The sequence below is a fragment of the Zophobas morio genome, unplaced genomic scaffold (assembly GCF_036711695.1).
Source record: "Zophobas morio isolate AGI-343-1 ecotype UQ-CSIRO unplaced genomic scaffold, CSIRO_AGI_Zmor_V1 ptg000041l, whole genome shotgun sequence".
Lineage (NCBI taxonomy): Eukaryota > Metazoa > Arthropoda > Insecta > Coleoptera > Tenebrionidae > Zophobas > Zophobas morio.
The window spans coordinates 2023377-2051267 of record NW_026972146.1 but is presented as its reverse complement, the minus strand read 5'-3'; the positions used below and the strand labels follow the sequence as shown (position 1 = coordinate 2051267).

The 27891-nt window shown below is 34.9% G+C and overlaps 7 protein-coding genes across 7 annotated transcripts; all 7 read left to right on the top strand.

The window, feature by feature from the left end:
- Positions 1-32: 32 nt before the first annotated feature.
- On the top strand, positions 33-8006 carry LOC135140794 (juvenile hormone acid O-methyltransferase-like). Its single transcript, XM_064071471.1, has 4 exons — positions 33-484; positions 532-812; positions 860-954; positions 7908-8006. The coding sequence occupies exons 1-4, from the start codon at positions 114-116 to the stop codon at positions 8004-8006; spliced, it is 846 nt and encodes a 281-aa protein (XP_063927541.1). The 5' UTR covers positions 33-113.
- On the top strand, positions 981-7018 carry LOC135140770 (juvenile hormone acid O-methyltransferase-like). Its single transcript, XM_064071448.1, has 4 exons — positions 981-1061; positions 6060-6444; positions 6492-6772; positions 6819-7018. The coding sequence occupies exons 2-4, from the start codon at positions 6074-6076 to the stop codon at positions 7016-7018; spliced, it is 852 nt and encodes a 283-aa protein (XP_063927518.1). The 5' UTR covers positions 981-1061; positions 6060-6073.
- A 4654-nt stretch (positions 8007-12660) lies between the features above and the next one.
- On the top strand, positions 12661-13887 carry LOC135140971 (juvenile hormone acid O-methyltransferase-like). Its single transcript, XM_064071731.1, has 3 exons — positions 12661-13154; positions 13198-13472; positions 13520-13887. The coding sequence occupies exons 1-3, from the start codon at positions 12790-12792 to the stop codon at positions 13702-13704; spliced, it is 825 nt and encodes a 274-aa protein (XP_063927801.1). The 5' UTR covers positions 12661-12789; the 3' UTR covers positions 13705-13887.
- A 3938-nt stretch (positions 13888-17825) lies between these two features.
- LOC135140860 (juvenile hormone acid O-methyltransferase-like) lies at positions 17826-18996 on the top strand. Its single transcript, XM_064071576.1, has 3 exons — positions 17826-18256; positions 18306-18586; positions 18636-18996. Exons 1-3 carry the CDS (start codon positions 17898-17900, stop codon positions 18806-18808), a joined length of 813 nt encoding a protein of 270 aa, XP_063927646.1. The 5' UTR covers positions 17826-17897; the 3' UTR covers positions 18809-18996.
- Positions 18997-19021: 25 nt separating this feature from the next.
- Positions 19022-20002, top strand: LOC135140857 (juvenile hormone acid O-methyltransferase-like). The gene is made up of 3 exons (XM_064071573.1): positions 19022-19377; positions 19423-19709; positions 19756-20002. The coding sequence occupies exons 1-3, from the start codon at positions 19022-19024 to the stop codon at positions 19938-19940; spliced, it is 828 nt and encodes a 275-aa protein (XP_063927643.1). The 3' UTR covers positions 19941-20002.
- Positions 20003-24441: 4439 nt separating this feature from the next.
- Positions 24442-25429, top strand: LOC135140858 (juvenile hormone acid O-methyltransferase-like). Its single transcript, XM_064071574.1, has 3 exons — positions 24442-24868; positions 24916-25196; positions 25246-25429. The coding sequence occupies exons 1-3, from the start codon at positions 24510-24512 to the stop codon at positions 25425-25427; spliced, it is 822 nt and encodes a 273-aa protein (XP_063927644.1). The 5' UTR covers positions 24442-24509; the 3' UTR covers positions 25428-25429.
- A 198-nt stretch (positions 25430-25627) lies between these two features.
- On the top strand, positions 25628-26644 carry LOC135140859 (juvenile hormone acid O-methyltransferase-like). The gene is made up of 3 exons (XM_064071575.1): positions 25628-26034; positions 26080-26366; positions 26413-26644. Exons 1-3 carry the CDS (start codon positions 25679-25681, stop codon positions 26583-26585), a joined length of 816 nt encoding a protein of 271 aa, XP_063927645.1. The 5' UTR covers positions 25628-25678; the 3' UTR covers positions 26586-26644.
- Positions 26645-27891: the final 1247 nt, after the last annotated feature.

Sequence of the window (27891 nt, the reverse complement as noted above, 5' to 3'; positions counted from 1 at the left end):
GTTTATCTGTAAATACGTTTATAACTAACGTCGCTTAAAAACTGTCTATAAACGTAGTCTGTCTACACTAGTGCGTACTAAAACTGTCTTTTTTTTAACAATTCCCGTTTAAAATGGCCGGATTTGACGCTCACATATATTCAAACAACAATGAAATACAGAAATTCGACGCCAACGACATTTTAAACTCGTGTTTGTCGTTCACGGAGTGGTCGCCCAGTGAAACCATCATGGACGTGGGTACCGGCGATGGTACCGTCCTTTTCGACGTCCTCCTTCCAAAACTCCCACCGGATTTTAAAAAATTGGTCGCCTTGGATATCAATCCAGACATGCTACTCCTCGCCGAAAGCAAATCTCGACAAAATGAAAAAATCGAGTTCGTTTGTTTGGACATCGCAACAAAAAATCTTCCCCCTCGGTTCCACAGCGATTTCGATCACATTTTTTCTTTTTATTGTTTGCATTGGGTGGCGGATCAGAGGTACGTACTTGACGATTTTTCTTCATTAAAAAAACGTATCGTTGTAGAAGAGCTTTCGAAAATATGTATTTCATGCTGAAGCCTGGAGGAAGTATTTTGGTGACGCTTATCGTTGATGATGTCATCGGCGACGTTTATGATAAACTAGCGGAAAATGAAAAATTTTCTAGTGTGATTTCTGGTTTCAAGCACAACATTTTTCCGTACAGGAATTGTGAAAATTCTGTCGAGACGGTTACACAATTGTTAAACACTGTCGGTTTTGTCGGGGTTAAATGTGAAGAGAGGAAGCGAGTTTTCGTGCATAAAAGTTTTGCGCAGTTTGAAAGTGAGTGTTTTAGGTGGTGCTTTAAATTTAAACAAAGTTGGTTTTAGAGTGGGCTCTGGGTGTTAATCCTTTTATGAAAACTATCCCCCAAGAAGATCTTGAATCGTATAAAGAGGAATTTCTCGCTGAGTTGAAGAACGTGGTAAAGGCTACGAATAGAATGGAAGTGGGGGAAGAAATTTTCGACTTTTATCCAGTTCTCATTGTTTTTGCTTCCAAGCCCCTTCCAAATCAACAAATAAAATAATTGTACGGGATGCTTTTTCACGTATAAAATAATAAAATGAAATTAGAATATTTTAGTTCATAGAATGTAAGCAGTGAGGTGGAACATCGTCTTGTTGAAACCAAATCATGTTGATAAATTTTGTTGATGATGTCATCTGACAATTTTGTCGAATAAATGCTATTTTAATGTTAAAAAGTAGTATAAAAAAATATAGGAAGTCGAAAAGTCGAAAAATCGAAAAATCGAAAAATGGAAAAATCGAAAATTTCAAATTTGGGAAAACGAAAATTTTAAAAATCGAAATGCCGAAAAGTTGAAAAATCGAATAACTTAAAAATCAAAAATTCCAAAACTCAAAAATTTAAAAAATTCGACTGAACAGGAATGAAACCAATCGAAAATTCGAAAAAAATCTGCTGGTACTAGTACTATCTTGTCAAATACTAGCCCCGCCCACCCACCCACCTTCCATTTTCTTACGTGACTAATTACGTTCTTCTGTCGACTGCGAGTGGAAACTAAGAAGAAACTAGACCGAAAATTACTTCTGGATATTGAAATCTACTAAAAAATGTCTTTGGCTAATTTTCGAAAATAGTTGTAAAATGTTCTAAAATATCAAAAGTGCCTAATCAGTAGTATCCTATCAAATATTAGCCCCGCCCACCCACCCTCTATTTTCTTAGAAGGTATGTGATTTGCCAAAGTCAGTCTTATCTTAGACAAGTACTAAAACTTGTGGTTTATTAATACGCTTTTGGATTTACCGGCTTTTCGATTTCGAGATTTTTTATTTTTCGATTTCGCAATTTTCCGATGGTTCAGTGATACGATTTCCCAATTTTTCTCCTCTTCAATTTTACGATTTCTAAATATTTCGATTTTTCAATCTTTCAAATTTTGACGTTTTCAAATTTTCAGTTTTCAAATATCTGAAGTAATCTTTCTTTTATTTTCCCATTTCCCGACTTTACAAAGTTTCGATTTTTCAATTTTGGGTTTTTGATGTTTCAATTTTCCAATTTTTTAAGCTTCCCATTTTTCGCCTTTCCTTTGTAGTTTTTCGATTTCTCAATTTATCAATTTTTTGTATATTTTTTTCAGTTTTGGGATTTTTCAACATTTCGATTTTCGACTTTTCGATTTTTTGATTACTTGTTTTATGATTTCTCGGTTTTTTACTTTTTGGCTTTTCAATTTTTCGATGTTTCAATTTTTCAGTTTTGATTCTTTAACCTTCCTACATTTCAATTTTGAAATTTTTGGTTTTTAGATTTTTGATTTCTCGTTTTTTGATCTTTTAGTCTTTTCTTTTTTCGTTTTTGAAATTTCGTATTTTTCAAGTTTTCAATTTATTGATTTTTTTTAATTTAAATTTCGATTTTTCAATATTTCGACTGTTTTCTTCGATTTCTCAGTTTTTAACTTTTCATGTTTTAATTTTTCAGTTTTTAAAATTCTAGGTTTTTCGATTTTCGAGTTTTCAGTTCTTCTATATTTCAATTTTTCAATTTTCCGAATTTTTAAAATTTCGTTTTTACAAATTTTCCTTTTCAAAACTTTTCGATTTATAAATTTTTCAATTTTTAACTTTTCTTCTCGCCTTTTGACTCCTGGATTTCTCGATCCTCTAATTTTTCGATTTCTCGATGTCTCAGTTTTGGAATTTTTCAATGTTTCGATTTCTGGAGTTTTCAGTTTCGACTGAACAGGAATGAAACCAATCGAAAATTCGAATATGGAAAAAAATCTGCTAGTACTAGTACTATCTTGTCAAATACTAGCCCCGCCCACCCACCCACCTTCCATTTTCTTACGTTTCTAATTACGTTCTTCTGTCGAGTGCGAGTGGAAACTAAGAAGAAACTGGACCGAAAATTACTTCTGGATATCGAAATCTACAAAAAAATGTTTTTAGCTAATTTTCGAAAATAGTTGAAAAATGTTCTAAAATAAAAAAAGTGCCAAATCAGTTATACCTTATCAAATACTAGCCCCGCCCATCCACCCTCTATTTTCTTTGAAGGTATGTGATTTGCCAAAATCAGTCTTATCTTAGCCAAGTACTGGAACTTGTGGTTTATTAAATACGCTTTCGGAATTTTCGGCTTTTCGATTTCCCGACTTTTTTATTTTTCGATTTCGCAATTTTCCGATGATTCAATGATACGATTTCCCAATTTTTCTTGTCTTCAATTTTACGATTTCTAAATATTTCGATATTTCAATTTTTCAAATTTTGACGTTTTCAAATTTTCAGTTTTCCGATTTCTGAAGTAACTTTTCTTTTATTTTCCTATTTCTCGACTTCCCAAAGTTTCGATTTTTCAATTCTTCAATTCTTCAGTTGTTCGATTTTTCAGGTTTTTTTTTTCAATATTTCGATTTTTTAAGTTTACGATTTATAGACTTTGGTTTTTTAGTTTTTCAATTTCTCAATTTTCCAACTTTTTAATTTCCCAATTTTTTGGATATTGTTTTCAGTTTTGGGATAGTATTTCGATTTTTTAACAACTGGTTTTTTGATTTCTCGTTTTTTTGATTTTTAATTTTTCATTTTTTCGGTTTTGAAATTTTGTATTTTTCGATTCATTTTCAATTTATTGATTTTTTTAAATTTAAATTTAAATTTCTCAATTTTTCAACTTTTAATTTTCAGTTTTTAAAATTCCAGGTTTTTTGACTTTCGAGTTTTCAGTTCTTTTATATTTCAATTTTTTAATTTTCCGAATTTTTAAATTTTCGTTTTTCCAACTTTTCCTTTTCAAAATTTCTCGATTTTTAACTTTTCTTCTCGCATTTTGACTCCTGAATTTCTCGATTCTCTAATTTTTCGATTTCTCGATGTCTCAGTTTTCGAATTTTTCAATGTTCCGATTTTTGGGTTTTTAGTTTTTCTATTTTTAAATTTTAGATTTTCCAATCTTTAATTTTTGATTTTTTGATGTTTGGATTTCACGATTTTTCAATTTTGCGATGTTTTAATTGTTCAATGTTCTAAATTCTAGATTTTTTGATTTTTCAGTTCTTCAGTATTTCTATTTTTCAATTTTTTAAATTTTGATGTTGCTAAATTATCTAGATATTTTTGATTTTCCCATTTCTCGACTTCTCAAAATTCCGATTCTTCAGTTTTTCGATCGATTTTCCGACTTTGCTTTTTTGGTTTTTCGATTTCTCAATTTTCCAATTTTTGGACATTTCTTTCAGGTTTGGGAATTTTCGATATTTCAATTCTTCGACTTTTCGATTTTTAACTTTAGATTTTTCGATTTTTCGATTTTTAAAATTTTAGATTTTTGCATTTCCCGATTTCCCAAAGTTTCGACTTTTCAATTCTTCAATTTTTCGAATTTTTAGGGTTTGGATTTTTCAATTTCTGAATTTTCTAAGTTTATGATTTTTCGACTTTGCTTTTTTAGTTTTTCGATTTCTCAATTTTCCAATTTTTTAATTTCTCAACTTTTTGGATTTCTTTCAGTTTTGGGATTTTTCAGCATTTCGATTTTTCGACTTTTCGATTTTTGGACTCCTGGATTTTTTATATTTTTTGGGTTTTCAATTTTATGTTAAACTTTAGATTTTTCAATTTTTCGACTGTTTTATTGCTTCGATTCCTCAATTTTCTAACTTTTCCATTTTCTAATTTTTCAGGTTTTAAAATTTTCCAATTCTTCTTTTTCAAAATTTCTCGATTTTGCAATTTTTAACTTTTCTTCTCCCCTTTCGACTCCTAGATTTCTCGATCCTATGATTTTTCTATTTCTTGATGTCTCAGTTCTAGAATTTTTCAATGTTTCGATTTTTAGATTTCTCGGTTATTTGATTTTTCGATGTTTCGATTTTTCTATTTTTCATTTTTAAACTTTAGATTTTTCAATTTTTAGTGTTTTATGTTTCGAATTTTCGATTTCTCGAGTTTTCAGTTCTTCTACGTATATTTTAGTTTTTCAATTTTCTGAATTTTTATATTTTCGATTTTTCAATTTTTGAAACCTCGATTTTTCGAGAGTCGGATGTTTCGACATTTTGATTGTTCAAACTTTGGCTTTATCAATTTTTACAACTTTAACTTTCCGATTTTTAGAATTTGGCTTATTTATATTTCGAAACATCGAAAAATTGGAAAATCGAAAAATTAAAAAATTAATTGGAAAATCGAAAATTCCTTAACTTGGATAATTGAAATAGAGAAGAACTGAAAATCCATGACATCGAAAACCTACAATTTTAAAAATGGAAAGTTAAAACGAAAAATTGAAAGTCCAAAAAGTAAAAAGTGGAAGCGACCAAAAATCGAAAAATTGAATGAAATATCCAAAAATTGGGAAACTAATAAATTGAAAACTTGGGAAATCGAAATCGAAAAATCGCAAACTTAAAAAATCGAAAACTTGAAAAATCAAAAACCTGAAAAATCGAAAAATTGAAAATTTGAAAACTGAGACATCGAATATGTTTGTAAATAAAAGCATCTAAATAATAACTACTTTGAGAGGCCTTTCTTTCATCAGAGCTTTTCGGAATATGGGAGTAAGTTTTAAGAGGTTTGTTGTTTTGGATTTTGATGATGAGATTGCTTCAGGGTGGGCTTTAATTGTGAACCCTTTTTTGGCGAAAATCCCCACGAAGAAAGTCGATTTGTACATACAAGGCCGATTTTCTCGATGAAATGAAGAAAGTGACGAAGTTTGTCCATGGTGCGGTTGGAGAAGTCGTTAATTCTTTCTCTTTTCTCGTCGTAGTTGCAAGAAAACTGTAAAAACGAAGCACAAAAACTGAAATATTTATTGTTGTTGTGAAACTTACTTCTTCGAAAACATTCATGACTAAAACTAAAGCAAAATTTTTAGCTCATTGTAGATGCATCTACAACGAATTTTAGCATAGATAACATATCATTATTTTTATCAAACGCTTTTTTACCTGTAAATAAGATTATAACTAACGTCGCTTAAAAACTGTCTTTAAACGTAGTTTGACTACTCTAGTGAGTACTAAAACTATCATTTTTGAAGAATTCCCGTTTAAAATGGCCGGGTTTGACGCTCATATATACTCAAACAACAACGACATACAGAAGTCCGACGCCACCGACATTTTAAACTCGTGTTTGTCGTTCACGGAATGGTCGCCCAATGAAACCATCATGGACGTGGGTACCGGCGATGGTACCGTCCTTTTCGACGTCCTCCTTCCAAAAATCCCACCAAATTTTAAAAAAATCGTGGCCTTGGATATCAATCCAGACATGCTCTTCATCGCTGAAAGCAAATGTCGACAAAACGAAAAAATTGAGTTCGTTTGTTTGGACATTGCAACAAAAAACCTTCCCTCTCGGTTCCAAAGCGATTTCGACCACATTTTTTCTTTTTATTGTTTGCATTGGGTGGCGGATCAGAGGTACGTACTTGACGACTTTTCCTCATTAAAAAAACGTATCGTTGTAGAAGAGCTTTCGAAAATGTGTATTCTATGCTAAAACCTGGAGGAAGTTTATTGGTGACGCTTGTCGTTGATCATGTCGTATGCGACGTTTATGATAAACTAGTGGAAAATAAAAAATATTCTAGTATGATTTCTAGTTTCAAGCACAACATTTTTCCATACAGAAATTGCAAAAATTCTGTCGAGACGGTTACCCAATTGTTAAACACTGTCGGTTTTGTCGGGGTTAAAATTGAAGAGAGTAAACGAGTTTCCGTGCATAAAAGTTTTGCGGAGTTTCAAAGTGAGTGTTTAGGTGGTGCTTTCAATTTAAACAAAGTTGGTTTTAGAGTGGGCTCTGGGTATAAATCCTTTCATGAAAACTATCCCCCAAGAAGATCTTGAATTGTATAAAGAGGAATTCCACGCTGAGTTGAAGAACGTGGTAAAGGCTACGAATATTATGGGAATGGGGGAAAAATTTTTCGACTCTTATCCAGTTCTCGTTGTTTTTGCTTCCAAGCCCCTTCCAAATCATCAAATAAAATAATTGTACGGGATGCTTTTTCACGGATAAAATAATAAAATGAAATTAGAATATTTTAGTTTATGTTCATAAATTTTGTTGATGATGTCATCTTACAATTTTGTCGAATAAATGCGATTTTAATGTTAAAAAGTAGCATAAAAAAAATATAGGGAGTCGAAAAGTTGAAAAACCAAAAATTAAAAAAATTCGAATATCGAGCTATCGAAAATTCGAAAATTTGAAAAATCGAGAAGTCGAAAAATTGAAAAATCCAATAACCTAGAAACTGAAACATCGAAATGTTGAAAAACTGAAACATCGAGTCGAGAACTCGAAAAATAAGAAAATTGAAAAGTAAAAAAACGTAAAATCACGAAACCGAAGAATGAAATTGAGAAATCGAAAAGTAAAAAATTGAAAATTTGAATATCGAAAAAATCTACTAGTACTAGTACTATCTTATCAAATACTAGCCCCGCCCACCCACCCTCTATTTTCTGAGAAGGTATGTGATTTGCCAAAATCAGTTTTATCTTAGCCAAGTACAGGTAGGTTTATTAAATACGCTTTCGAATTTTTCGGCTTTTCGATTTCTCGATTTTTTAATTTTTCGATTTCGCAATTTTCGGATGGTTCAATAATAAGATTTCCCAATTTTTCTCCTCTTCAATTTTACGATTTCTAAATATTTCCGATTTCTGAAGTATTTTTTTATTTTCCCATTTCTCGAATTTCCAAAGTTTCGATTTTTCAATTCTTCAATTCTTTAATTGTTCGGTTTTTCAGGTTTTTGCTTTTCAATTTTTCAGTTTTTTAAGTTTACGATTTTTCGACTTTACTTTTTTACTTTTTCGATTTCTCAATTTTCCAATTTTTAATTTCCCAATTTGAGTTGAGGAACGTGGTAAAGGCTACGAATAGAATGGAAGTGGGGGAAGAAATTTTCGACTCTCATCCAGTTCTGGTTGTTCTTGCTTCCAAGCCCCAAAATTATAGTTACCGTGGATAACAACAAGCGTGAGGCGGAACATCATCTTGTTGGAACCAAAATATAGTAGTAGTATTAATTTATTATTTGCCTTACAGGCTTAATAAATTAATTCTAATAAATTAGTTCTATTCTTTCTGCTTGTCCACCCTTTGCCTTACTTCCCTTATCTTCTGTACTTCTTTCATCCAGTTCAGCCCTCCGATTCTCTTAATCCTTCAACATATCCTACACCTTCTGTCAGTTTCATCCATCCAAAAATTATTCTCTTTCTCTTCATTTCCACACCTAAATCTCGCCATCATTTTTTTCTCCTTTGTACTCTCTCTCTGTACTTTGGTACTTTATCCTTTACTATTTTTCTACACTCTGCATTATATCTAGACTCCGATATTCTCGATCTGCGTTCTTGCTTATCTATATCCTTATCTCTTACACTCAGTTCTTCTTTCCTTCCCATTTCTCTCATTCTCTCTATTTCTTCACATACTTGTCTCTTTCGTTCCAAACATGTTTTCCACCTTCCTTTCTTATTTCTTTCCAACATTCTTGCAATACTTTACAATCACCTCTCTCACTAAACTTCTCTTCAAATCCAACCGCCCTTTTACCCGCTTCCACTCTGATTTTCTCCCTTTTTGTTTCTTCTCTCACTATATACCCCGGCGTATACTTTTCCAATCCCAATGTCCATTTCAAGTATTTTTCTTGCACTCTCTCTATTTCTTCATGTTCCCTCCATCCCCAAATCTCAGCTCCGTACATAAATACACTTTTGATCAAACCATCAAATATCATCATTCTTCTCTTATAATCATGTCCAAATTTTCTCTCTCCTATTCCCTATCACTTTGTTAGCTTTTCGGACCATTTCTTGAATTGAGCTTTATCTTGGCCAGCACTAGCCCCGCCCGCCCGCCCGCCCTTTATTTTCTTAGAGAACTAGTGCCTGCTTAGATAAGACTGATTTTAGCAAATGATATACCCTCTAAGAAAATGAAGGGTAGAAGGTATATGACTTGGTAAAATCAGTCTTATCTTGACAAGTATTGGCCCCACCCACCCACCCTTTATTTGCTTAGAAGACTAGTAGCTGCCAAGATAAGACTGATTTTGGCAGATGACATATCCTCTAAGAAAAGAGAGGGTGGGTGGGCGGGGCTAGTACCTGCTAAGATAAGACTGATATTGGCAAATCACCTACCCTCTAAGAAAATGAAGGGTAACGGGTATATAATTTGGCAAAATTAATCCTATTTTGGCAAGTGTTGACCCCACCCGCCCTCCCTCTCTTTTCTTGGAGGATATGTCATCTGCCAAAATCAGTCTTATCTTGGTCAGCACTAGCCCCGCCCACCCACCCTTTATTTTCTTAGAGAGCTAGTACCTGCTAAGATAATACTGATTTTGCCAAATGATATACCCTCTAAGAAAATGAAGGGTAGAAGGTGTATCACTTGGTAAAATCAGTCTTATCTTGACAAGTATTGGCCCCATCCACCCACCCTTATTTACTTGGAAGGCTAGTAGCTGCCAAGATAAGACTGATTTTGGCAGATGACATATCCTCTAAGAAAAGAGAGGATGGGTGGGCGGGGCTAGTACCTGCTTAAATAAGACTGATATTGGCAAATGACTTACCCTCTAAGAAAATGAAGGGTAGCGGGTATATTATTTGACAAAATTAGTGTTATTTTGGCAAGTGTTGACCCCACCCGCCCACCCTCTCTGTTCTTAGAAAATATGTCATCTGCCAAAATCAACTTTATCTTGGTCAGTACTAACCCCGCCCATCCGTTCTTTTTTTTCTTAGAGAACTAGTACCTGCTTAGATAAGACTGATTGTGCCAAATGATATACCCTCTAAGAAAATGAAGGCTAGAAGATATATCACTTGGTAAAATCAGTCTTATCTTGACAAATATTGGCCCCACCCACCCACCCTGTATTTACTTAGAAGGCTAGTAGCTGCCAAGATAAGACTGATTTTGGCAGATGACATATCCTCTAAGAAAAGAGAGGGTGGGTGGGCGGGGCTAGTACCTGCTAAGATAAGACTGATATTGGCAAATCATCTACCCTCTAAGAAAATGAAGGGTAACGGGTATATAATTTGGCAAAATTAATCCTATTTTGGCAAGTGTTGACCCCACCCGCCCTCCCTCTGTTTTCTTGGAGGATATGTCATCTGCCAAAATCAGTCTTATCTTGGTCAGCACTTGCCCCGCCCACCCACCCTTTATTTTCTTAGAGAGCTAGTAACTGCTAAGATAATAATGATTTTGCCAAATGATATACCCTCTAAGAAAATGAAGGCTAGAAGGTATATCACTTGGTAAAATCAGTCTTATCTTGACAAGTATTGGCCCCACCCACCCACCTTTTATTTACTTGGAAGGCTAGTAGCTGCCAAGATAAGACTGATTTTGGCAGATGACATATCCTCTAAGAAAAGAGAGGGTGGGTGGGCGGGGCTAATACTTGCTAAGATAAGACTGATATTGGCAAATCACCTATCCTCTAAGAAAATGAAGGGTAGGGGGTATATTATTTGGCAAAATTAGTCTTATTTTGGCATGTGTTGACCCCATCCGCCCACCCTTTATTTTCTTAGAGAGTATGATATTTGGCAATATCAGCGTTATCTTGGCCAGCACTAGTACCATCCACCCACCCTTATTTTCTTAGAGGGCTAGTACCTGCTAAGATAATACTGATTTTGCCAAATGATATTCCCTCTAAGAAAATGAAGGCTAGAAGGTATATCACTTGGTAAAATCAGTCTTATCTTGACAAGTATTGGCCCCACCCACCCACCCTGTATTTACTTGGAAGGCTAGTAGCTGCCAAGATAAGACTGACTTTGGCAGATGACATATCCTCTAAGAAAAGAGAGGGTGGGTGGGCGGGGCTAGTACCTGCTAACATAAGACTGATATTGGCAAATCACCTACCCTGTAAGAAAATAAAGGGTAGCGGGTATATTGTTTGGCAAAATCAGTCTTATCTTGATTTTCCTACTGACTTCAGTCTTCCTTCTCCGTTCCTTGTTTATATATCTCCATACTTCTTCTGTTTTCAGGGACTTTATTGTCTTCTCTTCGTTTTTCTCTTTTTCTTTCTTTACATTTTCTCCTATAATTGTCTCTTGCTTTTAGGTTTCCTTGTTATTCTTCCATTTTCTTAATTTTTCCCTTGCTTTTCTCTTCAACTCACTACATTCTCCGTTCCATCCATTGGCATATGTGTATCTTTCTTTTTTCCGTAGCTTCTATAATTAAGTTGATCAGTTCTGCTATCATAGCTTCTATATCTTCTTTTACTTCGAATTTCTTTTTTCTAGTCTGTTTCTGTATCTTTAAATTCCCTCTTCATGCTATATTCTTTTTTCTATTTCTTTTCTTTCGTTTCTTCTCTCTTGTTTTCCGTACTCTTGCTCTTTTCCTTTGATTTTTGTTTCTAGTGGCACGTGGTCTGACTCTAGCCTTTCCCCCACTTTGAAACTTTCTATTTTTCCCACGCCTCTTCGTTGACAATCCCATAGTCTCTAATTGATTCTCTCCTAGCCCCTACGTACGTGTCCATTCTCCTTCTTCATCCCCTTCCTTGTTTCCATTCAAAATTTCCCATCCCATTTTTTCTAGTATCTTCCACAATATTTTCCCTTCTTTGTTATTTGCTTTATCTTTTGATCTCCTTTTCTCTCCATTTTCTTTATCTATTATTCTTGTCTCCTTATCGCCAAATCTTACGTTAAAATCCCCTCCTATAAGTATTTTTTCATCTCCTTTTTCGTTTGTTTCCTTTTCTATGTTTATCTTGGTTTCCTCCATTTTCTTGCTATAAACGGTTATTATTTCCCAGCTGTATTACTTTCTTCATTAGTCCGTTTTTATTATTACTTCCCTTTTCCAATTCTTGCATTTCTTTTCGAATTCCCATTACTATTCCCCCGCTTGCTCTCCCCTTTTTCTTTTCCTTTGTCCCACACATATCTTGTGGTAGTGTCTCTTCAAATTTCCCCCAGTTTTCTCTTTGTACCCAAGTCGTCTCTACTAGCCTCACAACATCAAATTTTCTCACGTAGTCCCAGAACTCCTTTTTCTTTTTTCGCAACCCTTGGACATTTCAAAACAGTACCTTCACCCCTTTTTCTCCTAATTTTGTACCAGCTTCCTTTTTTCCGATTTCCCTATCTGCATCCTCCTTCTTCTTCATTCCATTCAAAATTTCAGCCATCTACTGTTAACTTTTTATATCCCATTCTAACCATTTTTCCTTTATTTCTCTCTTTTGTTGCCTCTTCTTTTATTATGGTTTGAATTCTTCTTTCTCTACTTTTAACTTCGTTACCATTTGAATTATCAGTGTGCACTTCATTGAACGAACTATTTTCTGTGTTTAGCGTTACGTTCTTCATAAATGCGTATTTTCCGATTACTTTAATGATTAAAAGATGTTTAAAATTTTTATCGCTTGTTCTACTACCGCCACCGACATTTCGCTGATAACATCTTTGATTTATTCCGAAATTTACCAAAAATATGGCCATTATTTTTATCTAAAATTTTTGTTTGTTATAATGAAAATCAGGACTGGACTAGCGATTGGAACAGAAATAGCCGCCTTTGTTCAAGGATATCTGAAAAATTCATCGTGGAACAAAATTTTCGACACGACTCTGATAACGACCCACTACATTAACGCTGAAAATGTTAGAAAACTTTAGTTACACTTTAACTGTCTTTGGTTTTTCTTGAACGAAGAAGATCTCAAGCTTTCATTCTACATTTTTTCGTTGAAGATGATCGACCCAGTTCTCTACGCGAATCACAATTCTTTGCAAACTAGAGACGCTCGCTACGTCGTGGATCACTATTTCCATCGTCTGAAATGGCGCTCTCGAGAAAACATCTTAGACGTGGGGACTGGTGATGGACAAGTCTTGTTCGAAATAGCGCTCCCTCGCGTGCCTTCAGATTTCCAGAAATTAGTGGCTGTGGATATCGACGAAGACATGCTGAGTCATGCTAGATCCAGATGCAAAAATTACTCAAATGTCGAACTTTTGCAGCTCGACATAGCAACCAAGAACTTACCCGGAAGACTCCGAGCCAACTTCGACCACGTTCTTTCGTTCTATTGTCTCCAACTAGTGAAAGAGCAGAGGTAAAAAGCCACTTTTTAGTAATTTGTTTTACCCAATTTTCAGAAAAGCGTTCGAAAATTTGTTTGAGTTGTTGAAACCCGGAGGAGAAATTTTGTTGACTGTCATAAGCAACCATTTGGTGTTTGATGTGTATGAGAAACTGTCGACTTTGAAGAGGTGGCAGCCGTTCATGGCCAATTTTGGCGACGTCGGACCCTATAATCGGTCTGTCGATGCCGTCCAAGAGGTGGAAGGAACTCTTCAGGACGTCGGCTTTGTCGAATACAAGTGTGAGCTGATAAATGCGCACCATATTAACGATTTTGACGAATTCTGGTGTAAGTCAATTTTTGAGTCGAAAATGGTGAAAATGATTTTTTTGTAGTGTGGGCTTCAGCGGTGAATCCGTTTATTAAGAAAATTTCCAAAGAAGAAATGGGTCAGTACAAAGAGGACTACATGAACGAAGTCAGAAAACATCGACGAGTGACCATAAAAATGAAAAATGGAAAAGAAGATACGATCAGAGTCGATTATCAATTTTTAGTGGTTTTTGCAACCAAACCGTAACTCGTAGGAATTTTCGGTTACTTGCTAATTAAAAAATTTGTGTTTGGATCTTAAAATAGACACAATGCACTTTTATGTAAATCAGGTCGAAAGTTCGACCTAGAACCACAATGTATAGTATTAGCGTAGATTGCTTTTAATAGCGTAGATACCACTTGCAATCTACCTACGTATTTGTTGTAGTCCTGCTTTTATTATTATCTATAACAATATTTTACACATAGTAATTATTATAATTTGTTTTTGTGACCTTTTACGCAATTTTCTTCCTTTGTCTGTCTGTTCGTCTGTCTGTCCGTCTGTCTGTCCGTCTGTCTGTCTGTCTATCTGCCGTCCTAATGATTATTATTTATTTACAAAATTGATGACGTCACTTCAAAATAGAACATAGTAAAAGGGTTTTAAATTGTATAAAATTATATAGTCCTACATAAATGTAGTTTATGACTCCCTTTGAGTTTTTACCAAAAAACGTCCAGATTTTTGGAAAAAAAAAATGAAAATTATAAGCAATTTAATTTGAATCTGCAAAATTGTATGCTTTGAAATCTTGCAGATGTTTTAAATTTATCGTAAGCATAATAAATTTTTAATCAAAATATATTTAAAAAATTCATGACGTCACATCAAAATATTGCTGAATATATTACAAGAGGCCTCAGAAAAATTCCAATCAGATTTAAGAATTTATCTCGTTACTATGAAAATTTGCAATTTAACGCCTTTTAAATTGTCTTAGCAAGTGCTAGCCACGCCCACCCGCCACCTACTTTCTCAGAGTTTACACCATTTGCCAAATTAAGTTTTACCTTTGAAAGTATTACCCCACCCACCCGCCCTCTATTTTCTTAGAGGCTATGGCGTCTGCCAAAATCAAATCTTATTTGAGCAAGTACTAGCCCCGCCCACCCGCCCCTATTTTTTCAGAGGATATGTCATTTGCCAAAATAAGCCCTATCTTGGCAAGTACTACCTTCTGCGAAAATAAAGAGCGAGTGGGCGGGGCCAGTACTTGCTAACATGAGTTTTATTTTGGCAAATGACATATCGTCTGAGAAACTACGGGGCGGGTGGGCGGGCCTAGTACTTGTTAAGATAAGACTGACTTTGGCAAATGATATATCCTCGGAGAAAATAGGGGGCGGGTGGGTGGGCCTAGTACATGTTAAGATAAGATTGACTTTGGCAAATGACATATCCTCGGAAAAAATAGGGGGCGGGTGGGCGGGCCTAGTACTTGTTGAGATAAGACTGATTTTAGCAAATGACATACCCTCTAAGAAAGTAAAGGGTGGGTGGGCGGGGCTAGTCCTTGCTAAAATAAGGCTGATTTTGGCAAATGACATATCTTCGAAGTAAATAGGGGGCGGGTGGGCGGGCCTAGTATATGTTAAGATAAGACTGACTTTGGGAAATGACATATCCTCGGAGAAACTAGGGGGCTGGTGGGTGGTCGTAGTACTTGTTAAGATAAGACTGACTTTGGGAAATGACATACCCTCTAAAAAAGTAAAGGATGGGTGGGGGGCTAGTACTTGCTAAGATAAGACTGATTTGCCTTCCTAAATCTACCCGAAATGTGCTAAATGTGATGAGTTTTTATTTGTGATTTATCATCGCATTCATAGTTTTTAGATTTGCTTATACAGGTGGCTCAAAAAATTAATGAATGAATGTAAAACCTTCTCGGGGTTCCCAAATGTTTTTTTTTTTTAATGTAAAAGCTTCTCGAGGACGCCAAATATCTTTTTTAATAATGTAAAACCTTGTAGGGGACGCCAAAGGTTTTCTTTAGACTATGAGACCTTCTTGGAAATTCCAAGTGTCTTTTTCTAAAAATGTAAAACCTTCTCGGGGGTCCCAAATGTACTTTTTTTAAGAATGTAAAACCTTCTCGGGGGTCCTAACTGTTTTTGTTTTTAATATAAAACCTTCTCGGGGTTCCCAACTGTCTTTTTTAGAAATGTAAAATCTTCCCTGGGGCTCCAAATGTATTTTTTTTTTAATGTTAAACCGTCTCGGTTGTCCCAATGTACTTTTTTTTAAATGTAAAACCTTCTCGGGGATCCCAAATGTACTTTTCTTTAAGAATGGAAAACCTTCTCGGGAGTTCCAACTGTTTTTGTTTTTAATATAAAACCTTCTCGGGGTTCCCAACTGTCTTTTTTAGAAATGTAAAAGCTTCTCTGGGGCACCAAATGTATTCTTTTTTAAATGTTAAACCGTCTCGGTTGTCCCAATGTACTTTTTTTAAAATGTGAAACCTTCTCGGGGGTCCCAAATGTACTTTTTTTTAAGAATGTAAAACCTTCTCGGGGTTCCCAACTGTCTTTTTTAGAATTGTAAAATCTTCTCTGGGGCGCCAAATGTATTTTTTTTTTATGTTAAACCGTCTCGGTTGTCCCAATGTACTTTTTTTAAAATGTGAAACCTTCTCGGGGGTTCCAAATGTACTTTTCTTTAAGAATGTAAAACCTTCTCGGGGGTTCCAACTGTTTTTGTTTTTAATGTAAAATCTTCTCGAGGTTCACAACGGTCTTTTTTAAAAATGTCAAACGTTCTCGAGGGCCCCAACTGTCTTTTTTTTTAAATGTGAAACCTTCTCGGGGGTCCCAATGTACTTTTTTTATAAATGTCAAACCTTCTCGGGGGTCCTAATGTACTATTTTAAAAATGTAAAACCTTCTCGGGGGTCCCGAATGTACGATTTTTTAAAATTTAAAACCTTCTCGGAGATCCCAACTGTACTTTTCTTTAAGAATGTAAAACCTTCTCGGGGGTCCCAACTGTTTTTGTTTTTAACGTAAAATCTTCTCGGGGTTCACAACTGTCTTTTTTAAAAATGTCAAACCTCTTCGGGGGCCCAACTGTCTTTTTTTAAAAATGTTAAACCGTCTCGGTTGTCCCAATGTACTTTTTTTAAAATGTAAAACCTTCTCGGGGGTCCCAAATGTACTTTTCTTTAAGAATGTAAAACCTTCTCGGGGGTTCAAACTGTTTTTATTTTTAATGTAAAATATTCTTGAGGTTCACAACTGTCTTTTTTAAAAATGTCAAATGTTCTCGAGGGACCTAACTGTCTTTTTTTAAAAATGTGAAACCTTCTCGGGGGTCCCAATGTACTTTTTTATAAATGTCAAACCTTCTCGGGGATCCCAAATGTACTTTTCTTTAAGAATGTAAAACCTTCTCGGGGGTCCCAACTGTTTTTGTTTTTAATGTAAAATCTTCTCGGGCTTCACAACTGTCTTTTTTAAAAATGTCACCACCTTCTCGGGGGCCCCAAATGTCTTTATTTAAAAATGTGAAACCTTCTCGGGGGTCCCAATGTTCTTTTTTAAAAATGTGAAAGCTTTTCGGGGGTGATAAATGTACTTTTTTTAAGAATGTAAAACCTTCTCGAGGTTCCCAACTGTCTTTTTTAAAAATGTAAAACCTTCTCAGGGTTCCCAAATGTCTTTTTTAAAAATGTAAAACCTTCTCGGGGGTCCCGAATGTACTATTTTTAAGAATGTGAAACCTTCTCGAGGGCCCCAACTGTCTTTTTTTAAAAATGTGAAATCTTCTCGGGGGTCCCAATGTACTTTTTTAAAAATATAAAACCTTCTCGGGGGTCCCAAATGTATTTTTTTTAAGAAATTAGAACCTTCCCGGGGGTCCCAAATGTCTTAATTTAAAAATATTAAATTTTCTCTGGGCCCCCAACTGTCTTTTTTACAACCCTTCTTTTTTTCTATTACACAGTGATTAGAACCTATATTACTCTGCAGAAGTTATTACTAAAAACTAAAATTCCACAAAATCAAATTTTATAATTTTTCAGAGAAACAGTATTTGTTGAATTGTACTTCAGAAGCGAGGGAAGTTCTGTCGAAATAACTTGCTATCAATTTTTGATTATTAATTCAATGTATTTCTAAATCAATAGAGTTGAAAATTTTGTTTTAACAAGATGGTGTTTCATCTCACTATACAACTAATGGTCTAATAAACATCGCGCGAGTAACATAATTTGTAATCGAGGCATCAAACGTAACGCCATGTATGACCTATCAATGTCGAGACAAATTCATACGGTAGTTGAAACAACTACTTAATCATTTTCTTATCAGTTTCACTGCTATCAGCATTTATATCAACTTTTTACGTAATTGCAGTGCGCAGTGTTGTATTAAGTTTAACACACTACCAAAATGAACGAAGACCCAGATCTGTACTCAAAAAACTGCCAAATGCAAAAATTTGACGCCACGCATTTCCTCAAAACTTATTTGAACCAGTTGAACCTGAAAAACGGCGCTTCAATTCTGGACGTGGGTGCCGGCGACGGCACGATCACCCTCGACGTGATAATCCCTCACTTACCACCCTTCGCTAAACTCGTGGTTTCCGATAAATCCGAAAAAATGGTAAACTTCGCCAGGAGGAGATTCAACGACCAACGAATCGAAGTCGTCAGGATGGACATCTCGGACAACGACGACGAAGTTTTCAAAAATCGCTTCGATCACGTTTTGTCGTTTTATTGTTTGAATTACGTGCCGGAAGAGAGGTAAAAAAAATTTGTTCTTTAGTATACATCATGATCATGAGCTTTGTAGAAGTCCACAAGCTATGCGAAACATTTTCTCAATGTTAAAGCCTGGAGGAAATTTGTTTGCCACTTTCATCGTTGATTCACCTCTGTTTGAAACTTGCGACAACATGATCAAGAAGCAAAAGTGGCCCCCGGCTATGGTACCTTTCAAAAAAAATGCGTACCGAGGTGTGGACAAACCTGAAGCGAAGCTGAGATTTTTTTTGGAGCAAGCTGGTTTTGAGGTTCAAGTTTGCGTGTACGAGGAAAGAACTTATACTTTCGATGGGTTTAAGCAATTTCTGGGTAGGTTAACCCTTATGGTTGTTTTGTGGTCTGACCAAGAGTTTTGTAGATTTTGCCTTGGCGATAGTACCTGTTTTGAACGTGGCTTCACAAAATAAACAAGTGGAATTTATTGAAGATTTTACAGAAGAAGTGAAGAAGGCTGATAAATTTGCTACGAAGGGTGAAAAAGTTATCATGTTTTACAGCGTCCTGGTGGCTTGTGCATCAAGAGCTATTTAACCCACGTCGAAAAATTCATGTTTTTGTAGTCGTTCAGATTAGTATTACTTAATTTAAGAGTTATTTTTGTCAAAAGATATTCTAATCACCAAGGTCAGATTAAACCCATTATGCAGTTTAAAGCAATTACGTATGTGTCTTATCAGTATTTGTACAGTTATCATTTTTTAATAAAATCGCAAACACTCTCACGCTGTCTCAGAACAACAAAAAATGAACGAAGACCCTCTTCTCTACTCAAAAAGTTGTCAAATGCAAAAATTTGACGCCAACCATTTCCTAGACACCTATTTCGAAGTACTAAATCTGAAAAAAGACGCCACAATTTTGGACGTGGGTGCTGGCGATGCCTCAGTGACCCTTGAATCTCTACTTCCACGCTTACCCAACTTCAAGAAACTCGTCGTTTCCGACAAGTCCAAAAAAATGGTTGATTTTGCCAGAAACAGATTCCACGACGAGCGAATCGAGACCGTTCAGATGGACATCGTCGACTACAACAAATCCTTCAAGGGTTATTTCGACCACATTTTTTCGTTTTTTTGTTTCAACTTGATACCACAAGTCAAGTAAGTGCAAAACATTAATTTTTGGCAATTTTACGCTTGTTACAGTACCCCACAAGCTCTTCAAAACGTCTTCGAAATGCTGAAACCTGGCGGAAATTTTTTTGCGACGGTCATAGTAAATGTACCCTTTTTTGAAATTTGTGATAGCATGACCGAAGAAAACAAGTGGCCACCGGCTATGGTGGGTTACAAAAACGTTATTTCTCCCTATCGAGACTCGGACAACCCCGAAGAAAAGCTTACTTGTTTTCTGAAAGACGCCGGCTTCGATGTACAATTTTGCAAATACGAGGAGCGAAAATTCACGTATGGTGGTTTAAACGAGTTTCTGGGTATGTGGAATTTGTGATTTTATCAACGATTAATGGGTGTTTTTAGATCATGGTTTGTCGATAGTTCCTATTGGAAAAGTTGTTTCCCAGGATGAGCGGGCGAAATTTGTTGAAGATTTTAAAGAAGCTGTAAAAAAATGCAGCTTGGTGGGCATTGACGAACGTAGTGATGGCGAACAAGTCCATTATTTTTATAGCGTTTTGGTGGCTTGTGCCCTAAAACCTGTCTGACTGGTTTCAAAAATGTGTTTGTCGTTGAAAATAAAGAAAGTGTTTGAATTGGTGTAAATAAAGTTTTATTATGATGATTCTGGAAAACAAAATTCCAGATAAGGTGACAGCAGGAGATAAAAAATAGCCTTAAAACATCTAAATATACCCAGTTATAGTATCCTTCGAACAACACGATACTCAAAAACGTGTTTTTTATTTCTTAAGAAATTTCTTCAGAAATTTTAGTTTCAGTTGACTTTGTAAATATCTGAAATTCTTGGAATCCGTGTAATTCTTAGTTTAAAGTTTTCAAGTATCCCTGGACGTCATTTTTTTTTTTTTGAAAATTTCAGGAAATTCAAAAAGCTTTTCTCTTTCTGGCACCTGGAGCACATTTAAAGTTTTTAAAGTATAACAATCCATGGCTTCACTAAAAACACTGAAATCCCTAGAATCTACATTTTTTTTGTGAAATTTATGTTTAGAATTCATGAAATAAGATCATTATCATCTCTGAAACTTTCTATAATATAGAAAATTTGCAGGATTTTTAGAATTTATAAAATTTGAATGATCTCCATGACCACAAATGTCAAGAGTCTCTACTATTTCTATGATATAATAGTCTCTGGAATCTCTAAGATCTAGAATTTCTAGGTGGAATTCTAAATTGAAAAATTACAATTCCAAAAATTGAACACGTCAAAAATTGCAAAATCGAAAAATTGAATACCTAAATATAAGTCAGTGAAATAAGCAAAAGAGGTGGCCGGGGCTGAGTTTAGTTATTTTATTAAGAATCTTATAAACAAACAGTAGTCCCGCCCACCAGCCCCCTCTTTATTTCGGTGACTACTCTTAATATTGTTTAGTCTTATCACAGCAAGTACTAGCCCCGCCCACCCACCCTGTTTTTTTTTAGAGACTATGTCATCTGCCAAAATTAGTCTTATCTTAGCAAGGACTACTTTTTACAATAGGAAACTTAGAACATGGTCAAAATGGTACATTTTTGCAAGGAAATATGAATTTGGCAATTATGGGGCGGAGCCTAATTGCAAAATTGAGATTTCCTTATACAAATTTTCCATTTTAAACATGCTTTAAGTTTCATGTTGTGAAAAGAAGTCTACACATATTAAAACCAAAAGACAAAATATAACCCCGCCCACCCGCCCTATCGCAATTGTAATGATTTTTTTTATTCACCGTGAACCAAGGGGGCGGAGCTTAACTGCAAAATACTTATTTTTTTACAAAAAATTAAAAAGATGTTTTTGAGTATCGTGTTCAAAGAATACTAAGTAGGTATTAAGAAAAAAAAGGCAAAATATAATATGGATATAATTCCTTACTATTTAAATCAGGGCAGAAATGTGTGGGGCTTAATTTTTGGCTTTATCTTTTTCTTAATATACATAGAATTCTTTGCAGTTAAATTCCGCTTCTTTGGCTTTCCGCGATTAAAAAAAAATCATTACAATTGAGATAGGGCGGGTGGGCGGGGCTTATATTTGGCCTATTGTCTTAATTACGTGGTCGCCTTTTCAGAACAAGAAACTTAAAACATGTTTACAATGGTAAATTCTTGTAGACAAATATGGATCTTGCAATTAAGCCCCGCCCCTCGATCTGACAACGAATGAAAAATTTATCACAATTGAGAATTGAAATCGGGGCTGATATGGCTGGGGCCTAATCTTTGGGTTTATTTTTTTCTTAATATACATAGGTACTATTCTTTGAACAACACGATACTCTAAAACATATTTTTAATTTCACGTAGAGAAATAAGGATTTTGCAGTTAAGCTTCGCCCTCTTGATTCACGACGAATAAAAAAAATCATCACAATTGAGATAGGACGGGTGGGCGGGGCTTATATTTTCCCTTTTCTTTCTTAATATACATAGCCATTTTTTCACAACAAGAAACTTAGAAAATGGTTAAAATGGTCCATTTTTGCAAGGAAATATGGATTTTTAAATTATGGGGTGCAGCCTAACTGCAAAATCGATATTTCCTTATTCAAAGTTTCCATTTTAAGCATGTTTTAAGTTTCATGTTGTAAAATGAAGTCTACACATATTAAAATCAAAAGACAAAATTTATGCCCGCCCACCCGCCCTATCGCAATTGTGATGATTTTTTTTATTCACCGTGAACCAAGGGCGGAGCTTAACTGCAAAATACTTATTTCTTTACAAAAAATTAAAAACATGTTTTTGAGTATCGTGTTATTCAAAGCAAACTAAATATGTTAAGGAACCAAAACACGTTTAAAACGGTAAACTTTTGAAAGGAAATATGAATTTAGCAATTAAGCTCCGCCCCTAGGTCTGCCAACGAATAAAAACTTCATTATTTAGATCAGGGGAGGTTTAGGTGTGCCCAATATGGCTTAAAGTTTGGCTTTAATTTTTTCTTAATATACATAGTATTCTTTGCAAATATATTCCGCTCCTTTGGCTTTCGACAATTAAAAAAAAAATCATCACAATTGAGACAGGGTGGGTGGGCGGGGCTTATATTTTGCTTTTTGTCTTAATATACGTAGTTATCTTTTCAGAACAAGAAACTAAAAACATGTTAAAAATGGTAAATTTTTGTATCTTGCAATTAAGCCCCTCCCCCCGATCTGACAACGAATGAAAAATTTATCACAGTTGTGAATTGAGATCGGGGCGGGTATTAGTGGGGTCTTCTAATCTTTGGCTTTATTTTTTTCTTAAAGTATTCTTTGAACAACACGATACTCAGTTTATATAATAAAGAACGAGTTTCATAAGGCAAATGTTAAAGGACGAATCCAAGTTTGAGTGCCACAACGGCTTTATGAACGAGTTATTTATACTATTTTTTCTACCGCGCACGTTTTTTCTCAAAATTTTATTAAAATTTGCTTTTTTTGAAATCTGGGAAATTTTGTTGTGGTTGGTGACGGGTTGGTCTGACACGAGCCACGAAATATTTGAACTTCGAATTTTCACAACAACAACTGTAATTCGAATCAATTCGAGTTAAAATTGGTTAAAATGTCTTGTGAAGAAGTTAGCAGTCCTTACGCCTCCCGAAATACGGGAAATTGTAATTTGACATTTGCCACTGACATTCACATTTCTCGTCATGGCTACCAATCTTACCCATTTAATTACACCAGATTTATTTCAGAACCCCTTTCCGCTATTAACGAACCGCTATGACGTCATTTGTGTGCTTTAATAGCTTTATTAGAAAACCAAAAAACGTGCGCGGTAGAAAAAACATGTTTTTAATTGGACGTAGAGAATTAAGTATTTTGCAGTTAAGCTCTTGATTCACGACGAATAAAAAAAATCATCACAATTGAGACAGGGCGGGTGGGCGGGGCTTATATTTTGTCGTTTTTCTTAATATGTATATGTAGTTGCCTTTTCAGAACAAGAAACTTAAAACATGTTTAAAACGGTAAATTCTTCCAAGTTGAAGAAAAATTTGTTCCGTCGTAGTTCGATTTAAATCTTCTTATAGTCCGTGTAGTTATCATAAAGTTTTAATTTTTTGGCCAAATTTTCGCTTTTGATTACAATTTGAATAATTTTTTTTGGCACAATTTTGAGACTTTGTTTTTACGAGATTTAAATGTCTTTAATTTTTCCTCACAAAGTTTTAGTTTTTGGTCGAAATTTACGATTTTTATTTCAGGTTGAAGAACTTTTTGCTAATTTTATTTTCAATTTTAGTGTTCACGAAATTCCGAGCTCATTAATTTTTCTCACGATGTTTCGTTGAAGAATTACAGTTTTTTTCCTCAAGCTATTTCGTGGAGAGAAAAATAGTGACCTGAAGAACGAAGTTGGCATTTCAATTAAAACTGAAGAACGTCGCAATAAAATAAAAATTAGTGAAAAAAAACTCTGATAACTATAGAGATATTGGAAGAAAAACAACAAATCTTAAAAAAACACAATTTAAAAAATATAATTATTAATATCTCCAGATTTTTCAAGACTGAAAGAAATTGAAGAAAAATTTAGTCCATGGAAGTTCTGTTACCAAATTATTTCATGATCATACGTACTTATCGTAAAATATTATTTTTTTGTCCAAATTTCTGATTTTGATTACAAGTTGAATAATTTTTAACTTTCTTGTTGTCGAAATAAATCTACACATATTAATAAAAAAAAGACAAAATATGGACACCACCATGTCAAATTACTGCTGAAGACGTCCTGATAAATTAAAAAAAAACAAGGATATTTCACAATGAATATTAACGGAATTCTCTCTTTCTTACTTAAAGACTGTGCAGATTCTTCTGAGCCACTTTGTATTATATGTAATTTAATAACAACGAAATTTGTCTTTCTTTCACTTTAGAAGAAGGGTTATATTTGGCGCAGCAGAATCAGGTGACAAATTATAGAGACAATTCGATTCTTTGCAACTTTGTTTCAGTTAAAACTTGTCCGCAATCAAGGTCAAATTAAACATATTTACGCAATTTAAAGCAATTAATAAAGTAGGTACATTGTAAATAATTGCAGTGCTATCAGTTTTTATAAAATGCAACGCACATTCTCACGCTGTCTCAGAACAACAAAAAATGAACCAAGACCCAGCTCTGTACTCAAAAATCTGCCAAATGCAGAAATTTGACGCCACGCATTTCCTCAACACTTATTTAAACCAGTTGAACCTGAAAGACGGCGCCTCAGTTCTGGACGTGGGTGCCGGCGACGGCACAGTCACCCTCGAAGTGATAATCCCTCTCTTACCAAATTTCGCTAAACTCGTGCTTTCCGATAAATCCGAAAAAATGGTAAACTTCGCCAAGCGGAGATTCAACGACCAACGGATCGAAGTCGTCAGGATGGACATCTCCGACGACGACGACGAAGTTTTCAAAAAACGCTTCGATCACGTCTTCTCGTTTTATTGTTTGAATTTCGTCCCAGAAGAGAGGTAAAATTTGTGTTTTCTTTGGTGTTTACACATCATGAAGTTTGTAGGTGTCCACAAGCCATGCGAAACATTTTCACTTTGTTAAAACCAGGAGGAAACTTGTTTGCCAGTGTTATAGTCGATTCGGCTCTGTTTGAAATTTGCGACAGCATGACCAAGAAGCAAAAGTGGCCCCCGGCTATGGTACATTTCAAAATTAATCCGTACCGAGGTGTGGACAAACCTGAAGCCAAGCTAAGATTTTTTTTGGAGCAAGCTGGTTTTGATGTTCAAGTTTGCAAGTATGAGGAAAGAACTTATTCTTTCGATGGATTTAGGCACTTTTTGGGTAGGTTAACTCTTTGGTTTGTTTTGTGGTCTGATCAAGTGTTTGGTAGATTTTGCGTTGGCGATAGTACCTGTTTTGAACGTGGCGTCGCAAAATAAACAAGTAGAATTTGTTGAAGATTTTACGAAAGAAACGAGAAACGCTGACAAGCTGTCTATAAAAAAAAGCAGTGGTGGTGAAATAGTTGTCATGTCTTACAGCGTTCTGGTGGTTTGTGCGTCAAGAGCTTAAAAAAATAATGTTTTTTGTAGTCGTTTAGATTATCAATTTTGTTGCAAATGAGTCATTTGTATGTTTCTTAAACCATATATGTACCCCACTCCTTTTTTGTTAAAAAATCTCGGCATATAAAAAGGTCAGATTAAACACAAGCACTTTGCAGCAATTGAGTAAGCGTCTTGTTATCAGCATTTATATTGTTATCATATTTCTATAAAATCACAACACACAATCCCAGGATTCGCTGTCTCAGAATAACCAAGATGAACGAAGACCCTGTTCAGTACTCGAAAAGTTGTCAACTGCAACTATCAATGGCCACCCATTTTCTCGATACCTATTTCAACTTACTAAATGTGAAAAACAACGCCACAATTTTGGACCTGGGTGCTGGCGATGCTTCAGTGACCCTTGAAGCTCTACTTCCACGCTTACCCAACTTCAACAAACTCGTCGTTTCCGACAAGTCCAAGAAAATGGTAGATTTCGCCAGAAACAGGTTCCACGACGAGCGAATCGAGACCGTTCAGATGGACATCGTCGACTACAACAAATCCTTCAAAGGCTATTTCGACCACATTTTTTTGTTTTTTTGTTTGAACTTGATTCCAGAAGACAAGTAAGTGCACAATATTTATTTTTGTCAATTTCGCGCTTGTTGCAGTACCCCACAAGCTCTACGAAACATCTTCGAAATGCTAAAACCTGGTGGAAATTTTTTTGCTACGATCATAGTAAATGTATCCTTTTTTGAAATTTGCGATAGTATGACCGAAGAAAACAAGTGGCCACCGGCTATGGTAGGTTATAAAAACGTTATTTCTGCCTATCGAGACTCGGACAACCCCGAAGAAAAGCTTACTTGTTTTCTGAACGACGCCGGCTTCGACGTACAATTTTGCAAATACGAGGAACGAAAATTCACATATGGTGGTTTAAACGAGTTTATCGGTATGTGGAATTTGTAATGTTATTATTAAGTAATGAGTGTTTTTAGATCATGGTTTGTCGATAGTTCCTGTTGGAAAGATATTTAAGCAGGATGAGCGGGCAAAATTTGATGAAGATTTTAAAGAAGCTGTAAAAAATGCAGCTTGGTGGGCATTGACGAACGTAGTGATGGCGAACAAGTCCATTATTTTTATAGCGTTTTGGTGGCTTGTGCCCTAAAACCTGTCTAAATGGTTTCAAAAATGTGTTTGTCGTTGAAAATAAAGAAAGTGTTTTAATTGGCGTAAATAAATTTTTATTATGATGATTCTGGAAAACAAAATTCCAGATAAGGTGACAGCAGGAGATAAAAAGTAGCCTTAAAACATCTAAATATACCCAGTCATAGTATTCTTCGAACAACACGATACTCAAAAACGTGTTTTTTATTTCTTAAGAAATTTCTTCAGAAATTTTAGTTTCAGTTGACTTTGTGAATATCTGAAATTCTTGGAATCCGTGTAATTCTTAGTTTAAAGTTTTCAAGTATCCCTGGACGTCATTTTTTTTTTTTTGAAAATTTCAGGAAATTCAAAAAGCTTTTCTCTTTCTGGCACCTGGAGCACATTTAAAGTTTTTAAAGTATAACAATCCATGGCTTCACTAAAAACACTGAAATCCCTAGAATCTACATTTTTTTTGTGAAATTTATGTTTAGAATTCATGAAATAAGATCATTATCATCTCTGAAACTTTCTATAATATATAAAATTTGCAGGATTTTTAGAATTTATAAAATTTGAATGATCTCCATGACCACAAATGTCAAGAGTCTCTACTATTTCTATGATATAATAGTCTCTGGAATCTCTAAGATCTAGAATTTCTAGGTGGAATTCTAAATTGAAAAATTACAATTCCAAAAATTGAACACGTCAGAAATTGCAAAATCGAAAAATTGAATACCTAAATATAAGTCAGTGAAATAAGCAAAAGAGGTGGCCGGGGCTGAGTTTAGTTCTTTTATTAAGAATTTTATAAACAAGCAGTAGTCCCGCCCACCAGCCCCCTCTTTATTTCGGTGACTACTCTTAATATTGTTTAGTCTTATCATAGCAAGTACTAGCCCCGCCCACCCACCCTGTTTTTTTTAGAGACTATGTCATCTGCCAAAATTAGTCTTATCTTAGCAAGGACTACTTTTTACAATAGGAAGCTTAGAACATGGTCAAAATGGTACAATTTTGCAAGGAAATATGAATTTGGCAATTATGGGGCGGAGCCTAATTGCAAAATTGAGATTTCCTTATACAAATTTTCCATTTTAAACATGTTTTAAGTTTCATGTTGTGAAAAGAAGTCTACACATATTAAAACCAAAAGACAAAATGTAGGCCCGCCCACCCGCCCTATCGCAATTGTGATGATTTTTTTTATTCACCGTGAACCAAGAGGGCGGAGCTTAACTGCAAAATACTTATTTTTTTACAAAAAATTAAAAAAAATGCTTTTGAGTATCGGGTTCAAAGAATACTAAGTAGGTATT